The sequence below is a fragment of the Coffea arabica genome, chromosome 6e (genome assembly GCF_036785885.1).
Source record: "Coffea arabica cultivar ET-39 chromosome 6e, Coffea Arabica ET-39 HiFi, whole genome shotgun sequence".
Classification (NCBI taxonomy): domain Eukaryota; kingdom Viridiplantae; phylum Streptophyta; class Magnoliopsida; order Gentianales; family Rubiaceae; genus Coffea; species Coffea arabica.
In genome coordinates this window covers 10,801,964-10,818,426 of record NC_092321.1, presented here as the reverse complement: position 1 = coordinate 10,818,426, position 16,463 = coordinate 10,801,964, and the positions used below count along the sequence as shown (strand labels likewise).

Sequence of the window (16,463 nt, the reverse complement as noted above, 5' to 3'; positions counted from 1 at the left end):
CGAGAAAACTGTTTATCCTTTTTGATTCTTTTATGGGCCCTCCCCTTTTTGATCTTCCAACATATATAGAATAAGGAAAAACACATAAAATATTAACACATCCTCACGAACACAAAAACACACACACACACAACACAAAGTAGAATACTACAATTGAAAGCATAAAATTATGGTTAAATGGTAATGCTTGCAACAGCTCTTTCTCTCCCACAATCTCTCAACACAAACACATGCACACACACCCTACAGCCTGTCATTGTGAATTATTAAGAGCCCATGATTAGGATTTTATTAGTGAAAACTGCTTTGTTTTTTCTCTGAGGAAGAGAAGAAGAGAACAGAAAAGCAAGGTTTTTGACATTGGCCTCAGAATAATAAAGGGATTGTTGCTGTTGGTGATTCATAACCATCTGTTTACTCCAGAGGGCACTTTGATTCCATCGTCCATCATGTTTTAAAGAAATGAGTTGTTGAGTCTTGAGATGTTTCGATCAGTGCTCAATTTGGATGGTCGCACTAATATTTGAAGTGGTTGGATTCATTGGTCGTAGTTTGTTTTTGCGCTTTAAAAGCAGTGGCATGAGAGTGGAATGTCTTCAATGACACTTTTACTGATAGAGCGATCCGCTTCCTTTTTATTCCAGGTACGTTATTCTATCCAATGCATGTGTACTTCGGAAACTTCTGATCTCAGGATTGTTTCAGGAAAAAGAAAATTTTGCAGCTTTATTCTGTGCAAACCATTTCAAGTTTTGGACTTTCTTTTTCTGGAAGCTTCAAATCGTATAGTTGTGTCTGAATTCTCAAATTCCAATGCAAAATCATATAGTTCTTGGAATGCTTTTGCGCCATCTTCATTCTTCTCCGTGGATAATGATTTAGGCATAAATAGGAATGGCTAGTCTTGGATATGTGTGGTAATAAGACTAACTACTAGAGTTTTGTTTGTGAATTGTGAATGATTTACTTCATCAGAATTTGGTGAGATCCCATCTTCAGCATAAATATGGTACACAGCACATATGAATCCAGGGGAAGATAGCCAATGTATAGCATGAGAAGTTAATTAGGGTCATCAATTCTCTTCAACTCCAGCATTTCTCTGCATCTTTACAGCTGGTGTTATGTAATATGAACACTTGGAGGTTCGTAGGGGGGAAGCAATTTGAATTAAGTATGGGTTTCTCAAGGGCCTGTAGCGTATGACCCTTGCAGAATAAGCAAAATCCATATGTCCAACCGAGAAGAAAAAGTGTCGCAGTCTAATTTGACTTCTTCAAATGCGTGCCATTTTGCATGATGATCATACGTTCCATTTGGTGTTTGGTGGTTGGAGGTTTCTAGGCCTTGTCTCCACGTTCATATAGTGGATTTCATCATACTCATCAATTACTGGACCCAAAGAGCATTCTCAAATATCTCCTACTTTAGTAATATTCCGACTCTTCAAAGCCATGGTTGTATTACCATCTTCAAAAAGGCATTTTTTGTGGGGGAGCAGAGGAAAGAGGCCACAAAGAACTTACAAAAGAGAGAGATGCAACGAAACAACTCCATCTCCACTTGCATTTCTCATTATCAGCATATTTCTACAATCAGCATGTCATCCTCAAACCCTCCCTTTTTTTAGAAGCTTATACACTTATTGCTCTGATTCTTTGATGACCTAAATGATTTACAGGGATGGCAACCAAATTCCAATATGCAATAAACCCATTAGCTACTGCTTCAAACAACTCACTTGCTGTAAATCAAAACAGCGACTGGGGATACTCCCGAGAAACTGGTGCAAGGGGGCAATCAGAGGAAAGTGCTCTGCATCATTTTAAGCACTCTATGGATCATGAGATGTTCGATTTACAGAAGATAGAGTCCATCAAGAAGACAATGCTATTGCATGAAGATATCTTTCAAAGACAGGTGCTTTTCTCATCCTTGCTAAGCCCTTGATCTTCTTCTACACCAGAGTTTTCAAATTTATTCTCTCCATAACTTTAGCTACGCATTTTCCAAAATTGATACCTTCGGCTAAAGGGATTAATAAAAACCAAAAGAATCTTGATGAATTCAACCTCTTCAAGATGTGCTTGTTTTCTGCAATAGTTTATTGGTTTTCAGATCTCATCAGCAATATAGTATTTGAAACATGCAAGAGCCAGCTACTCTTTGCCCCCTACACTGTATGAGAACAAAATCACGTTTCCTTGCAATATTTTTTTCAGAAGTTCATGGTTAGCTTGCATTGACTTTGATTAAGTAATTCCAAGTATTATCTTGGGTTCCTAGAGATATGCTGCACAATTCATGAGATGGTACAGAGTTGGAACTGATTTTAGCTTAAAAAAAAAAACTAAACTTGCAGGTAAGAGAGCTTCACCGGCTGTATAATCTCCAAATGAAGTTGATGTATGAGCTAAAGAAAGAGATGACGTATAAACAAGGTCCGTTAGCAGGAAAGGATCCTAGCAGTTCTCAATTTTTAATTTGCCAAAAACAAATGCAAGATATCAGGTCCAATCTCCCTGTACATGGATTGACATATGGTTCAGCAGAAAGGAGTGCTAGCAGTTGCGGGGAGAGCCTGAGAATGCCAAAACTATTCAACCTCGAAAGGGTTGCTGAGGAAGGTCCCTCAACTAGCATTCAGCCCACTGAACAGGATCAACAAAGGCCTAATAGGTACGGGCTTTCAACGAGTAATAAGGCAAGCATGGATGGATCAGATGAAGAAATAGATGTGGAGCTGACTCTCAGCATTGGGTGTAGCAAGAGTAAAAAGAGATCGAACAGCCGGAATAATCCATGCAGCCTAGAATTAGGGGGGTCAGATTCGAATTATAGTGGCAAAGAGCTCTGTTCTGCTGCAATTGTAAAAACAGAGAAAAGGGAAGATTCTGATGACCCCAGCCCTGCTTTAAGCAGTTCGAGTGCCACACCGAACCAAAATACTAATGCAACAACATCCCATTGGCTTTTCCAAGATCTGAGTTTGAACAGAACATAATATTTTGCTTATTGTTCTGTCACATTTTGTTTAACACTTAGTTAGAATCCTAGGAACAGCTCTTGAAACTGAATCTTCACCTGATCAAAATACTTGCAATAAAAAAGACCATTGACACTCAAATCATTGAAAGCCAGCCATATTTCTTACTCAAATCAGGTAGCAACCTGGATGATTTAAGAAAACAATTTTGCCTCGTTTTCCCTGTAAAAGTGGCCATCATATTACACGACACTTTTATCGTGCAGTCAAACTAGCTACCTCAAGTCATTCATAAGAATATACCGAATCCGCATCCCTCCATCTACATGCAAACATCCGAAAAGTGCCAAAGTCAATAGAACAAGACATTGATGCACCAAAGACATTCGGATTTTTAAAGTGTCCGGATTCTCCCCATCCATACTCTAAAAACATAGGTAAAGGTAAATTTCCTGCAGGTAGTCCCCTTTTCAGCAAAAAACGAAGACTTTTCATGATTAGGACAAAGTGTTCACGACAATTGACATGATCAAAGCTAGAAAAATTATTCGATGTATGCTACTATTACATGAACTTAGAAGCGCTGACAGCGTAGGAAATAGATGGAAACAGGTTAAATTTGAGACCCAAATTTCAAACGACCCCTTAACAAAATCATAGTACCACCTTTCAGTGCCAGCATGTTTTTTAGCAATCGCTTTCTTGACATACGGGTATGTCAACGAATTCCCTTGCGACAACTTAAATGCCTCCTTCTCCAAATTCGCGCATCGCTCGCTAAAAAGTAAAATCCAAACAACCACATTCTGCTTTCACTATTTGCCTTGGCAGGCAAGCCAATCTCCGCCCAATCCTCTAAAGAATCACTGCTGGAAATAGTCAACTCATCAGGCATGGACATGAGCCTTTTCACCCCAGCACATTAGCCATGGTGAGGATCCGGTCACTGGTGCCACGTCCTTGTGTTGGTTTCCTGCAGAGGAAAACTTCCTGAGTCTGGACATGGCGTTGTCACTGGTTCCATTCCATGTTTGGCTCTCCTTGTGATTCTTTGAAACTATCAAGCTGGTTAGATTGAATTGACAGCACTGTAGAATCTTTGGACAAGCACTGATTAGAATGTTCAATGCCAGTAAAACTTGCGTTCTCTTTCCTTTTTCCCCCTTTCTTCCTGAGGAAGTTTAGCCCCTTTTAAAGAGGAGATATCGCAGAATATGGTAGAAATTGGAAAAAATAGTTACTTACAGGCCTTGGTAACTTCTAGGAGTATTTTACGTTCAAATGGAGCTTCTAAATTGCGATTTATCGTCTATTATTTGCTTGATAACTTCATTTCAAGTCAAATTCTATACTATACGCAAGGAGAACAAAATAAATTTACTCAATGAGATTATATTCTTTAAAAAAGAGAACGTATATCTTTATTTTTATATAAAAAAAAAAAGTCTTTTTTCACTCGAGTAATTTCACTGGCAAGCGTTTTGATCTTCACTATGCAATCCATGCATTCTCCCCTTCCTAATATAATAAAACAACAGAAGAAAGAAATTCAAAGGCAAAAGGAAAAACAGCCCTCTGTAGCAAGTATGATAGACAACCGTATAAAGCATACAAAGTGAAAAAAAAAAAACCTATGCACAATCACACTAATATGATGAATTGAAAGACTAGTAGATCACACAATTCCTGTTCTTAAGTGCTACCAAGCATCACTTTTCAGGCTGCCATGCTACTACTATATTACTACTGCAATCTCACGTACGTGTAAAATCCTGGTTTCCTAGTTATGCATATAAACCTCTTGTATCCTCAACTCACACTTAAACTTGACCTCTTCCCTTCTCTGCATTTTTAGACTTGATTGCACTGGAAATTATGCTCCCTTGCTTATGTTTTCTGTTACTCTCTCTAGTACTTACAGCTCCCATATTTCTTTTCTTTGTATCCGCTTATCTCCTTGCAAGAACTCTTCTGATTCTAAGAAAGTTTGTCCTGTTCTTGTTGCTTATAGCCAAACTCATTTTTGCTCTTTACATTTCTTAAATTCTTGAAATTGCAATGAAAACCACACAAAAAGGAATTTACTTCCTTGTCGAAGAAAAAGTTTTACAGGGTTCACAGCCTCACAAACAAATAAAGAATTAGCTATACTTCACACTGAAAGACTAATTTCTGTCCATGGAAATGTGGGAGCTCTTGGATTAATCAGTTTGGCCTTGTGCAGTCACGTCTGATCTCACCCTGATTCCCAGTCAAGACTCCAACGCGGCCCAGCTTGGTGATGGCTGTGATAAAAGCTTGCTGGAAAGCAGCTTTGTTGGACGCAAATTGGTTGACGGTGGTCTTCGACCGATTATCCGTAAACAATGCTTGATCAGAGGTGAACAAGCCCTTTCCTTGCTGAAGATTTTGGTAATAAGCATTGTCAAAAGTATTAGGGGTGGTCGGATCCATGTCGATGGCAATTCTTGAGTCGACGTTGGTTGGGCACATTTGCCTTAGCTGCATGGCGTATTGCAGATTCAGTGTTGGGTCAATTCTTGTTTGAGGAGTAAAACTGTATATGCGCTTGGAGAATCTGCTGCAGTGGGAGAATCCAATTGTATGTGCACCTGCAACAAATCAACAAATTGATAAATTAACCATGGATGTTATGAAGAAAAAATACGTTAATCTACTAGGGAAGCAAAGTCAAAATTTTGTTAATTGATTCTTGCAAGGAGGATTAAAATATTTGGAAATCAAATTATCAGGGGATTTCCCCCAAAAAAAAAAAAGAATAAAAAAAAAATTCAAGGATCATTGGTGGCTTCAGAAGAAGAAGACGAAGCAATCTATTTCAAGATTTCCAGGAAACATATGAATCAGAACAATGATAGTAATGCTGGCTTCTATTTGTTACCTGATAAAGCAATCATATCAGTTTGGTCTAGACCATGACTAGAAAACAAGGCATTGAGCTGGTCCAGATTAAAGTTCGGCGGCGGAAGCCTATGTTGTACACTGGCAATGGTAGATATTCTCCCATCACGTCGTCCCAATTCGACCGGATAAAATGGTCCCCCAGCCTGCATAATTAAACAAAATCAAGATTATTCATTCACAAATCACAATTCTGCTCGTTTTGATTAACAATGAGAAGCTTGTTATCAAGCGATGCTTGCGTCCTACTGCTTCAAATTTAGGAATAATCATACCAAGGAAACGACTTCACGGGCAGCCAAAGCCAGTACGTCTGCACATGAAACTCTGTTTTTGCACCGAGGGTCGCTATCTACAGCTGCTTTGGCTTTGACAACGGTGTCAAATCCATCTCCGGCGAGCGAAAGATTGTCGGGGTGATCCTTTTCGGCGCTGTTATTAGGCGATGCAATCATAATCGAAGCATCGCAACCCTGTACACAGATGTCAAAACCAAAATTTATCACAAAATCAAGCATCAACTTCAGCCCTGCAGAAAAAAGCACTCGTCCGCGCGTAATAATTGATGCGGGCCAAAAAAGTGAGAGGGAAAAAAAAAGTTGAAACTAGTAAAGTGATCAGCTAATGAATTATGAATGGAATCTACACGTACGTACCCTGACAAAGCAATCGTGAAAATAGAGTCTGAGAGTTGCCGGAGCAGTAGTGAAGGTCTGCCTGAACTTCGTTTGGACGGCATTGCGGACAAGGGCTTCCACATTTGGGCACGTATTGCGATAGAAGTTGGTAGTGAGTTGAGCAGAAGCTGTTGTAAAAATTATAATAAAGAGAGAAAGAAGCAAAGCAGACAAGCTTTTGTTAGGCATTCTTTTTGTTTTGCACCAGTAAATCAATATATATTTCTAATTAATAAGCATTGGTTATTGATGAAGAAGATGTGTATATATAATGCATTAGGAATCAATCATAAAAGAAGGAGAGCTGCAGCTGTTTATATATAATAATAAAAATGATAATAATGCGGAGAGATTGAGGCAGATACAGTCTGGCCACTTCCTGATTGATCATGTCTGCTGGGATTAAGGCTGTGGTGAGGAGGTGCCATTTAAGAATTGGTGGGTGGATATATCACTACTTGCTGATCTTTTCTTCTGTAGAAAAAGGTTGACAGGTATGTTTGCGAAAAGGAAGAATGATTGGACTTTGTTTACGTGCCGGTGCATGAACCACGAGTGTCTCGATTTTCAACACAAGTATAAATCACGAGCAGGAGTCTGCATGGAAGAGAACAAAACAGGCTCAAATAATGGACTATGGAAAGTCCCATCAAGAGTGTGCTTTCCCTATTACTTCCTTGTTCCTACTCCAACCCAGAGAAGTGAAGTGGGGTAGGGTACTACCATACAAGTTCTTTGCATTCCTGACGGAGATAGCCAACCAATTAATCGTTTACAACTCCTTTTTTTTTTATTTTTATAAACAAGTATCAAAAATTGCTGCTTGCTTTCATAATTGAGGTGGAGTAGTACATAATTAGGCTCAAGGTAGAATTTGAAATGGATAAAATCAAACGCACTTTACTTTATTAGACGTAGTTCAATGTAAAGAACTCGGTAGCTCTCTCCTTGCCAATGTTGGCAGCCGACTCTTATTATTACTAACTAAATTGGTTGAATTAGCAAATATTATTGTGTACTAGTAGTTACTAAGTGATGACAAAATGTTCTTTTGAACAAGCAAGTTTCAGCTACTGCTTATAACTTCCTATGAGATACCACCATTATTGAAAGGAAATTTTTTTTGAGAAATACCATGTTCGTATGACTGGGATCCCTTTTGGCGACACAATAATAAAGATTTTGAGAAAAGAAGGGCAACGATATTGTGGTACCTGTCCATCAAATGATGAAGGGCAGGCACAGAAACATATGGGTACGAGAATAGATAGTTACATTAATGTTTTGGTTGCTGGAGTATATATATACTACTCCCTCCCTTTTTTTATAACTGATGTTTAAGGTTTTGCACACCAATTAAGAAAAGTTTTTCATTGTTTAAATCTATACACTACTTTCCTTTTGTACCCTTATTAATTATCCAATTCACCCATGTTTTCTCTCACTAGAGTACTAAATGGTGCTGTTTTACTAGGTCAAAAGCAATGCAAACTAACTAGGAGTAGTAATTAAGAACCCTGTATTGGAAAAGAGAGATAAAAGGGTAAAATTGTGAAAAAATAATTAATGCTGCATGGGGATAGTAAAACGACGGATAAAAGTACTTAAGAGCAAATTTCTTAAACGTCAGTTATACAAAAATGGATGGAGTACTAAATAAAGGGCATTTCTCGTATTCACGTGTTTGACAGTTATCGTCTACGCATGTAACAGCACTAGTTAATATTATTATATGCCACTCCATGTGGATTCGTTAGCAATCAATGCACAAATAATTGAAACTTTTCACTGATAGTATATTATAGTAAAAAAGTATCAAAAAGATTAGACAGAGTTCAATACTTTGCATGCTTTTATTTGTCGTGGAACAATTGAGTTAAATCCATCTGTCAATTTTAACTTGAGATGGGCCCGCACATACGTCAGTCAATCTATCTATCCCCTTGATTCTCAAATTTCACCATGTATTTACTTTTACAATACTTATGAAACTCTAGATATACCATTGATTTGTACCTGTACAGCTTGGATTGATTTAACCCAACCATAGTTGATTTCATAGCAGTTTAGGCTTTAGATTTTTCTGACTAATGCCCACAAAGATGATTTTCAAGAAAACACAAGACAAATTAATGTTCCTAGATTTTCAATCTTCAGGACAGGACCGACGACAGTAGTATTTTCTTCTTCTTCTTTTTTTGTCAAATCATCTGTCTAAGTCCACCGAATTGAGAGAGGAGAGAAGAAAACTACAATTTGGATTAGCATTGCCACCAGGAGGAGAATAGGTCTACATGACAGATAGCAGCACAGGGACCGCTGCATTTCTCATCTAAAAGTCTAAACATGGCAATCTGACCAGTATGGATGGCTTCATGGACATATATGCTTCTACTAAGAATGCACTGCCATTCATGCATTGAAAAATTATGCCTAGTTTGGAGTTTAGGCGAGAAAAGAAGAGAAAGGGTTAGGATTGTATTTTGGCTCGTTTGGGAGTTTTAGGGGAGGAAAAAAGAGAAAATATAGCAGCATAATATTCATTTTGCTAAATTTAACTATTAATAATAATTATGTCTTGTGAGTCATGCAAACCCTCAGGTCTAGCAAAATTAACAGTAAAATCATATAAATGTCCCAAAATTTACACTTTCTATAGCGCAGTAGATAAAAACATACAACTAATAATTGAGAATGAAAGAAAGAAACACGAGACATTTCAAGTTGATAAAATCATTCCATTTCCTTTCTTTTCTTCCAAATGAAAGGAGCCCAATATTCTATCTACATCCTTTCTTTTCTTGCCATTTAGCATGATGATGAAGAGGCAAATGTCGGTCACGTACTTGAGGCGCAGAACGAGGATTGTTGTAATTTTTAACTATTCTTACTGGACAATGGAGATGACATGCCCTTTGTCATTTTGTCACATTTGAATGGGTTCACAATAATATATACACATTATTATTTTCTGCACCTCTTCAATATCTCAATTTAAAAGCCCGATTTGATGCAGTCAAATTTCTACGCTGCTTGACATAAGTTCCTCAGCGTGCAAATAGATACAACCCTACTCAAAAGCAGCTAAATTCATGAATGATAATAGCTTCATCCAATCGGGTCCCAACTCAAGAGTTTGGTAAAAATATAAATAATCAGGTTAGAGTTCAGACACCCCTGATTACGCAAGGACCCGACTTGCTGCCTTTCCTAAATATATAACAGGATTGGCATCCAAACAGTCTCGTATCCAAATACTCAAAAGATTATTAGACAGTTTCTCTAACCTCCTACCCAAGGTAAACAAAATTAACCAAGGATAACACAGGAAAGAGTCTGGGACAGAGGTAGCCATTGCACTCCCAACAGTATACTTCAACTCAGCACCTGCAACAATCAGATTTTCTATTGGAGGTAAGGAACAGTGATTGTCAATGGAAATTAAGATTCCTATGATAATCATCTCAAAGCGCAGATTTGTGTCTCAACCAACAACTTGATATGAATGATAAAGCCGAATGAAAACGTTGGTGCATACCTGTACATCATATGAATTAGCACAACCCATTTTTTAGCTGCCCTGAAGAACTCTCCGAGGATCAAGTTGCCCACTGCAGTAACTTGAAGGAACAGCAGAAAGCTCTTGCCTTCCTCTCCACTCCTCACCAGGCTTTAAAGTGATTGGCTTTTCAACAGCAGCCGCCTCCACACATAGCATATGCTTGTATTCCTCGTCCCCAAAATCAGCCATTGCCTTGGCTTTCTTCTCCCAAGGATTCCACACCACTGTACAAAGAAAATCCACAAAGATGCAACAGCTAATTACTTTCCCAGAAAAAGACCAGAACATCGGATTAGCGTGGGGGGTTGTAATGCGAGAATTCTCAACCTTGAAAGTTTATAAGAACACAAACTCTGCAAAACATCCAAAAAAAAAAAAACACTAATACACTTCAGTAGCATGCAGCCCCTGATGCAATGTCAGGTGCTATAACCAAAACAGCAAAACAGTTTTATAGAAAGCCTATATATTGAAAATAACTATAGCAATAAACTGTGTGGGGACTCTTCTTGTACGTACTAGGCATTTTGGATTATTGACTCTGAAGAAAGAAGGAATGTCCAGAACATCACTTGCAACAAAAACAATTTGACACTAACTTAGAGTTGGATCCTTAGAAACTAAATCTTTTCCAGTGAGTAGAGAATCAAGAAAATTAGCTAGGTTTCAATGCACAAAATTAGAATCTACAAGAAGATGAAAACTTTCAATCTTACCAGCATCAGGAAGTCCATCTTTACGCAAGACAAATGTTCTTTTCTTTTCATGATCCAGGATTGCAATCTTTGTAGGTGTTCCAAGGTAGATCTTGTCCACCTAATCAACATGTATAACGGAGTTTAAGAGTATTTAATAATGCAGGTGCAGGAAAGAACTGCAAAAATATCTTGAAACTTACTTCAGATTCAAAAGTTATTGCATCCCCTTGTTCAGTAAATCGTTCCTTATTCTGCAAACTATCAAGATAATCCAGAGTCTCCAATCCTTCAACACGAACTTCACTGCAATGAGAAACAAGGGGTGAATCCATCATGCTTTCACAGCAGAACGTCGCATCAATCAGTTACTCTTCCAATTTTGGGGTAAACACTTGACAAGGAAAGCTTCAAAAGCCAAATCAAAATTTCCATGAACAGTGCAGAACTCAGAACCACGCCACTCAGAAAGTAGAAACAACTGAAGATCCCAAATGCAGTTGACAAGGTAATCAAGAAAACATATAAGCCAACTTCATGGTTCACCTGATATCTGAAACTGAGAAATAGGTGTGATATGCAAATGCAAAGGTGAAGGGCTTCCCATCAGAGTTGGTATTTCTGATGCGAGATGTCAACATCAAGTCACCGGCAGGTGACAAACTAATCCTCAAGCGAAACTCAAAACTGTAAAATAAAATACAAAAAAAGACATGTTTACCAGAATCAGCAGAAAGTATAATAGTAAGCTTAATCCAATAGACAATATCAATAGAAACCAATAATAAAAGTTACTTCCAACTCTGCACCTTTGAGGCCAAATCTTCAAGTCTTCATCAGTAGGCTTAAGAATCAAGTCAACGAAAGCCTTAGGAGGGGTGCCAGTTGGAAAAGGAGGGGGGTCAGTATCAATGGTCCAAAACCTGTTTCTAGCAAATCCATGCTGCTCCAGAAAGCCAAGATTCGAGAACTGCTGACACCAAGTTTTCCTTATAACCGGGGTTAAAAGTAACCACACAAAACTGGAAACAAATGGTCTAAGAATTACATACTTGAGGGAAGCATATTGGAATGCCTCCACGAATGGCCTTTGGAGGTTTGAATATAGCCTGGCGATGTGTAAAGAAAGTCAAATATAATGAAACACAATAACAATTAAATGGGTCCAAATTGTTCAAAATGTTGCAGCAAAACAGCATAATTACTTCAAATCTCAAGCTCTTGACAAGGGATTTAAAAAAACAAGAAATCCATGATTCAATCATCAAAAATGGATCTGGAGAGAGTCAAGAAGACCATTATGGAAAGTTGGTGAATTTGTATATTTGATCTGTGCTACCACTGTTTTTAACATTGAAAGTGATGGATGCTACCACCGTTTAACTCTGAAAGCAGACGAGTACATGCCAAAACAAGGAATTTTCCTGATGCAAATACATGTCATGGTGCACATTTTCTTACTTACCCATCATAAGCATGGATGAGAATCCCTGTCATGATGAGCATACTATGTCTCTCTAAGACTTTCTTAGGGGCCAAAGATACACAAAAAGACTAGCTACCAAACAAACTGACAGAACAGCTGCAGAGAAACCAAACATTACACTACCATCATCTGCATATGGGGAGAAAAAACAAGTATCACAATCATTAACAAACTTTGGCTTAATAATGATTTTTTTCATTTGCACCTCTCTTTTCAAATCTTCAACCATCTCTCAACATGAGCAAAACCATGGGTCACCAAATGAGATTTGTTTGACTTGTCTCATTACAGTACATCTTTCAACACACATGAAAGTCCAACAACTTAGTGCACAGACAACTAGATCACCAAGATATTCCTAACAAGTAACTGCAAGTGTTTATAAAGCTCTAGCCCCTATATACACACCTAAATCATTTTCCTCTCCAAAACTGTAGCTTGTCTTAATAGCTCAGGCTGCTTTTTTATGACAGAAACTAACAGGCTCACGACCTTCCCTTCTCTTCAGTTACCAACCGTTAAGTGTAAAGCACAAAATACTATTGTTATACCAGTAGAGCCACATCCAGACTCATTCCTAACACTTTTGATCCCAAGAATCATTTTGCTACCCAGTTTTCAACCAACACTCACTATCACAAAACCACAACAAATTAGGCTGTTAGTTATGTGCTTGCTCAAAGCACAAGACCAGCCCCTTAATCTCCAAATGTATTTTCGCAAAAGCATCAAAAAATCTAGAAGCTTTTTGCTTTTGACTGTTAACATACTAGTGATGCTTGCATAAAGTCCAGCAAAACTCTTCATCAAGCAGCCCACGTGATTTCCCTGATCTCCAGTCCTCAAGCAAGCATATTTCAGACTGAAGCAGTATTTTTGCCCTAATACAAATATCTTTTGCCCTTATGCTTGAACAGCTGACCAAATTCTTAAGTTGTCATTCTATAAGCAAGAAATTTATCCGAAATTTTTTCGTGAAAATTAATTACCCATAATCCACTCCAGAAATAGAATAGCACGAAGTAGGCACCGGTGCTTACTGGACCATTATTCATGTCAGGCAAAGCATCTAGCCAACCTCCTCATTCTCCACTTATTATGGCCAAAATAAAATAAAAATAAAAATCCCTGATGATAAACAGATTGTGTCCTCATCATCACCAATTCAAGCTTGTCAACTACTTTCACACAGGGTAGACTACATAACTTTTTTAGCACATATGTAGTTCCAATTGGTGATTTTTCAAAGAAGAGAATCCAACTGAAAGAATTTTTAACCACCAATAAAAATGAACATGAAAAAAATTAATTTTTGTCACTTTTCCAGCTAGTAAGCAAACTATGGAGTAAGCTTACTAAAATACTGGTGGCAAATCACAACACTTTGATTTTAAATGAGATTAACCAGGACAGAAAAGGATGAGAGTTCAATAGAACCTTGACATGCTACATATTGGGAGAACCGAGCAAACCACATTCTCAAAAACAAAGTCATTCAAACCTGATAACTAAGTTCAACTGAGTGCTCCATAATAGAAAGCAGGCCAACTTCCACCTAATAACTTTGATGCTAAGCAATTGGCATCTAACATGCATTCCAAATATAGGATCGGCATACACATCTTGTCCATAAACAGGTTCTTATAGGAGGAAGCATTTTAATAGACAAAGTTCAAAGAATGAACCCAGTAAAATTACCTTGCTACTGAGAAAGAGCAACTCCTCTCCATGGTCATTCTTCCAAGATGTCACGTGACCCCCATACAGATACACCTGTAAAGCAGCACAAAATTTTTGAAAAGCGTGCAACCATCCTCATGATGCTCCATTGAATTACAGATATTTGAGAGCTCAGAACGAAAAACATATCCTAAACAAAATATGTACATATTTATGAGTTATAAGATGGTCCCTATTTGATTTGGACAAAGACTTATTCTCACTTCTCAAGGGGATTGTATTAGCTCATTATCCTATAGCATTAGGTTTCTACCAAAAGATCCATCCAGAACTCCATTGTTCTATATTTTACTTAGGTTCTCATGTCAAACATAAATTAATTAGTCAATCATTAGCATCCTAGATAACAACCCAAATTACATTCTAAACTTAACTTGAATCTAAACAGGCTTCAAATAGATTCAAATTGAGTTAGTCCTAGGACACGATAAGCATGAAACCAGAATCAGTTTTCATGTCCACAAAAAGGCTTGAATGCCAAGCCAAAAGGAAATCGGTATCTATTCATATTGTACTATTGAACCCCATGACTTTGTATCATTTTGCAGCTGTCTGCTTTCACTTGCTAACCTATGCTTCTGTTTATAAATAAAGCGTGAGAGATATTTTTGGTGTAACAAAAGTTATGTCCACTTTTAATTCCAAAATAACCTTGGTTCATGGATCCATGTAAAGCATACAAATATTCAATTTAACAAATCAGATATGTAAATTCTGAAGCTGAATCAATGCTTCCAGCTCCATTACATCTCTTCCTTATTTGATTTAAAGGTATTGTTGGATAGCAAACATCTTTCATATAGATTACAAAGACGTGTAATTCCTACACAAGATGCATATAACACCATTCACATTTCATACCAAGCCTTCTGCCAAGCCTATGGTCTACAATCTACATGTTGTATCCTTAGAAACAAACGTGACAAATTCAATCACTGCACCACTCAGGCAATTCATTCAAATTCAGTAAAATCATCCACCAAAAAGGGATAATGAAAGAAAGTAGCATCATTTTTTGTTCAGATATTATTGATTTAATAACCAATCCTGGACTGCTACAATGAACTACACATAGACTGAACTGCTCAAGTGAAAAAGAAAACTGCAGTGCTGAATATATTTTGCCAATTATGCCATTTAGTAATCTCACTCTCAAGTCTGAAGCCAAGAAAAGGAATTCCAATTTATTCCCTTTCTACTTTGATTTCTCTTCCAAGATTAAAAGATGTAAATCACAACAATGACCATAGTAGTTATTTTAACTTCAATCAGCTCGGAAGATCATCCACATGATATTCCTACTCGACCAAAACCTGACGAACCTCGCAATTTCTTAAAATTACATCATGGGCAACTCTTTTCCATTGGATCTCCACAGAGCAGTCATCTTTATAACATGATCAGATCCATTTTCATTGGATCCAAGCAGCAACCTATCAATTACCATAACAAAAGAGGTAATCGAAAATGAAAAAGATCCAAAACTCATTTGGATATTCGCTCAATCTAACATTTCGGGAGCAAGTAATTGCCCAGAAGATTCATGTACTCAGTAACTCCACCCAATAAGACAAAAAAGGCAGCGAATCGAGACAAACACGTTAAAAAATCGCAGAATTACGTCACGAAATGGGCTCTTCACAAAAATGAATTACAAAAGCAGAAATGAAATGAAGAGTTAGAGTTAAACTTTACCTCAGCGGAGCTGCCGCGGACTTCCCGGAGGACGATTTTATCAAGGCCATTGATCCCTTTAGACCGCTCCACTGGGACCCTCTCAGGCGCAGTCAAGGCAGGTCCCGCCCCACTGGGGGTGGTGGCGGTGGTCGTCGTCGTCGTCGTAGTAGCCGCCGCCGTTGCCGGCACCGCCACTGCAGCCGGTGCGGTAGACGCCGGCGGCATGGTCGTTGGTGGCGTCGAAGACATTTAGTACAAATATAGCACTAGTACTAGATTGACAGATTTCCAAGCACCTTTGCTTCTTTCCCTGTAAGCTGGATCTTTTTTTCTTTTTCCTATATCTTTTCTCCAATTTAAACTCGTTTAACTGATGGATGGATTAAATGGAATGAGCATTAGAGTTTTAATTGATGGTACTAGTACTACTAGTATTTATTTTCATTTTCCCCTTTTGGGTTTGTTTTAACTTTTGTGTCAAGAATTCTCTGGGGGGTCTCGGGGCTGGGAGAGAAGGGGAAAATGGAAATGGGATTGGTGGAGAAAGTGAAGTGCTCCTACTACTAGTGTAGTTACTAAGCAAAAGCAAGCCTGGGTGAGGCTGGAGCAAGTGGGGGAAAATGGGGGGTGGGGAGGAGAAGTGGAGGGTTAAGCAAATGAATCTTCTTTTTCGTTTATCCAAAATAATATGATACTCACCGATTCTTTCTATGGTAAT

General features: G+C 38.0%; 3 protein-coding genes across 5 annotated transcripts; 1 reads left to right on the top strand and 2 right to left on the bottom strand.

Moving 5' to 3' along the window:
* The first annotated feature begins 92 nt into the window (after positions 1-92).
* LOC113695365 (uncharacterized) lies at positions 93-3,127 on the top strand. 2 transcript variants are annotated; one of them, XM_027214424.2, is made up of 3 exons: positions 93-644; positions 1,682-1,920; positions 2,363-3,127. In XM_027214424.2, exons 2-3 carry the CDS (start codon positions 1,684-1,686, stop codon positions 3,002-3,004), a joined length of 879 nt encoding a protein of 292 aa, XP_027070225.1. In that variant the 5' UTR covers positions 93-644; positions 1,682-1,683; the 3' UTR covers positions 3,005-3,127. The 2 variants fall into 2 exon arrangements, with proteins under 2 accessions (XP_027070225.1, XP_027070224.1); XM_027214423.2 differs by lacking the exon at positions 93-644 and having other exon boundaries at positions 714-1,920.
* Positions 3,128-5,039: 1,912 nt separating this feature from the next.
* On the bottom strand, positions 5,040-7,010 carry LOC113695638 (peroxidase 16-like). The gene is made up of 4 exons (XM_027214762.2): positions 6,565-7,010; positions 6,184-6,381; positions 5,889-6,054; positions 5,040-5,598 (listed from the first exon to the last, which is right to left on the bottom strand). The coding sequence occupies exons 1-4, from the start codon at positions 6,772-6,774 to the stop codon at positions 5,192-5,194; spliced, it is 981 nt and encodes a 326-aa protein (XP_027070563.1). The 5' UTR covers positions 6,775-7,010; the 3' UTR covers positions 5,040-5,191.
* Positions 7,011-9,766: 2,756 nt separating this feature from the next.
* Positions 9,767-16,138, bottom strand: LOC113696416 (putative glucose-6-phosphate 1-epimerase). Of its 2 annotated transcripts, none has more exons than XM_027215837.2 (9): positions 15,764-16,138; positions 14,027-14,101; positions 11,895-11,951; positions 11,652-11,812; positions 11,389-11,529; positions 11,046-11,148; positions 10,864-10,963; positions 10,124-10,371; positions 9,767-9,972 (listed from the first exon to the last, which is right to left on the bottom strand). In XM_027215837.2, the coding sequence occupies exons 1-8, from the start codon at positions 15,992-15,994 to the stop codon at positions 10,157-10,159; spliced, it is 1,083 nt and encodes a 360-aa protein (XP_027071638.1). In that variant the 5' UTR covers positions 15,995-16,138; the 3' UTR covers positions 9,767-9,972; positions 10,124-10,156. The 2 variants fall into 2 exon arrangements, with proteins under 2 accessions (XP_027071638.1, XP_071911320.1); XM_072055219.1 differs by lacking the exon at positions 9,767-9,972 and adding an exon at positions 10,475-10,500 and having other exon boundaries at positions 10,272-10,371.
* Positions 16,139-16,463: the final 325 nt, after the last annotated feature.

What these genes read in the sequence shown, in the direction of transcription:
- LOC113695365 (XM_027214424.2), top strand. Translation starts at nt 1,684, where the DNA reads ATGGCAACCAAATTCCAATATGCAATAAACCCATTAGCTACTGCTTCA. An exon ending in AAGATATCTTTCAAAGACAG is followed by an intron (nt 1,921 to 2,362) that starts GTGCTTTTCTCA and finishes CTAAACTTGCAG; the next exon opens with GTAAGAGAGCTTCACCGGCT.
- LOC113695638 (XM_027214762.2), bottom strand. Translation starts at nt 6,774, where the DNA reads ATGCCTAACAAAAGCTTGTCTGCTTTGCTTCTTTCTCTCTTTATTATA. An exon ending in TTCACGATTGCTTTGTCAGG is followed by an intron (nt 6,382 to 6,564) that starts GTACGTACGTGT and finishes ATCTGTGTACAG; the next exon opens with GGTTGCGATGCTTCGATTAT. An exon ending in CCCGTGAAGTCGTTTCCTTG is followed by an intron (nt 6,055 to 6,183) that starts GTATGATTATTC and finishes TTAATTATGCAG; the next exon opens with GCTGGGGGACCATTTTATCC.
- LOC113696416 (XM_027215837.2), bottom strand. Translation starts at nt 15,994, where the DNA reads ATGTCTTCGACGCCACCAACGACCATGCCGCCGGCGTCTACCGCACCG. An exon ending in TCCGCGGCAGCTCCGCTGAG is followed by an intron (nt 14,102 to 15,763) that starts GTAAAGTTTAAC and finishes GCTGCTTTACAG; the next exon opens with GTGTATCTGTATGGGGGTCA. An exon ending in CAATAACTTTTGAATCTGAA is followed by an intron (nt 10,964 to 11,045) that starts GTAAGTTTCAAG and finishes CATGTTGATTAG; the next exon opens with GTGGACAAGATCTACCTTGG.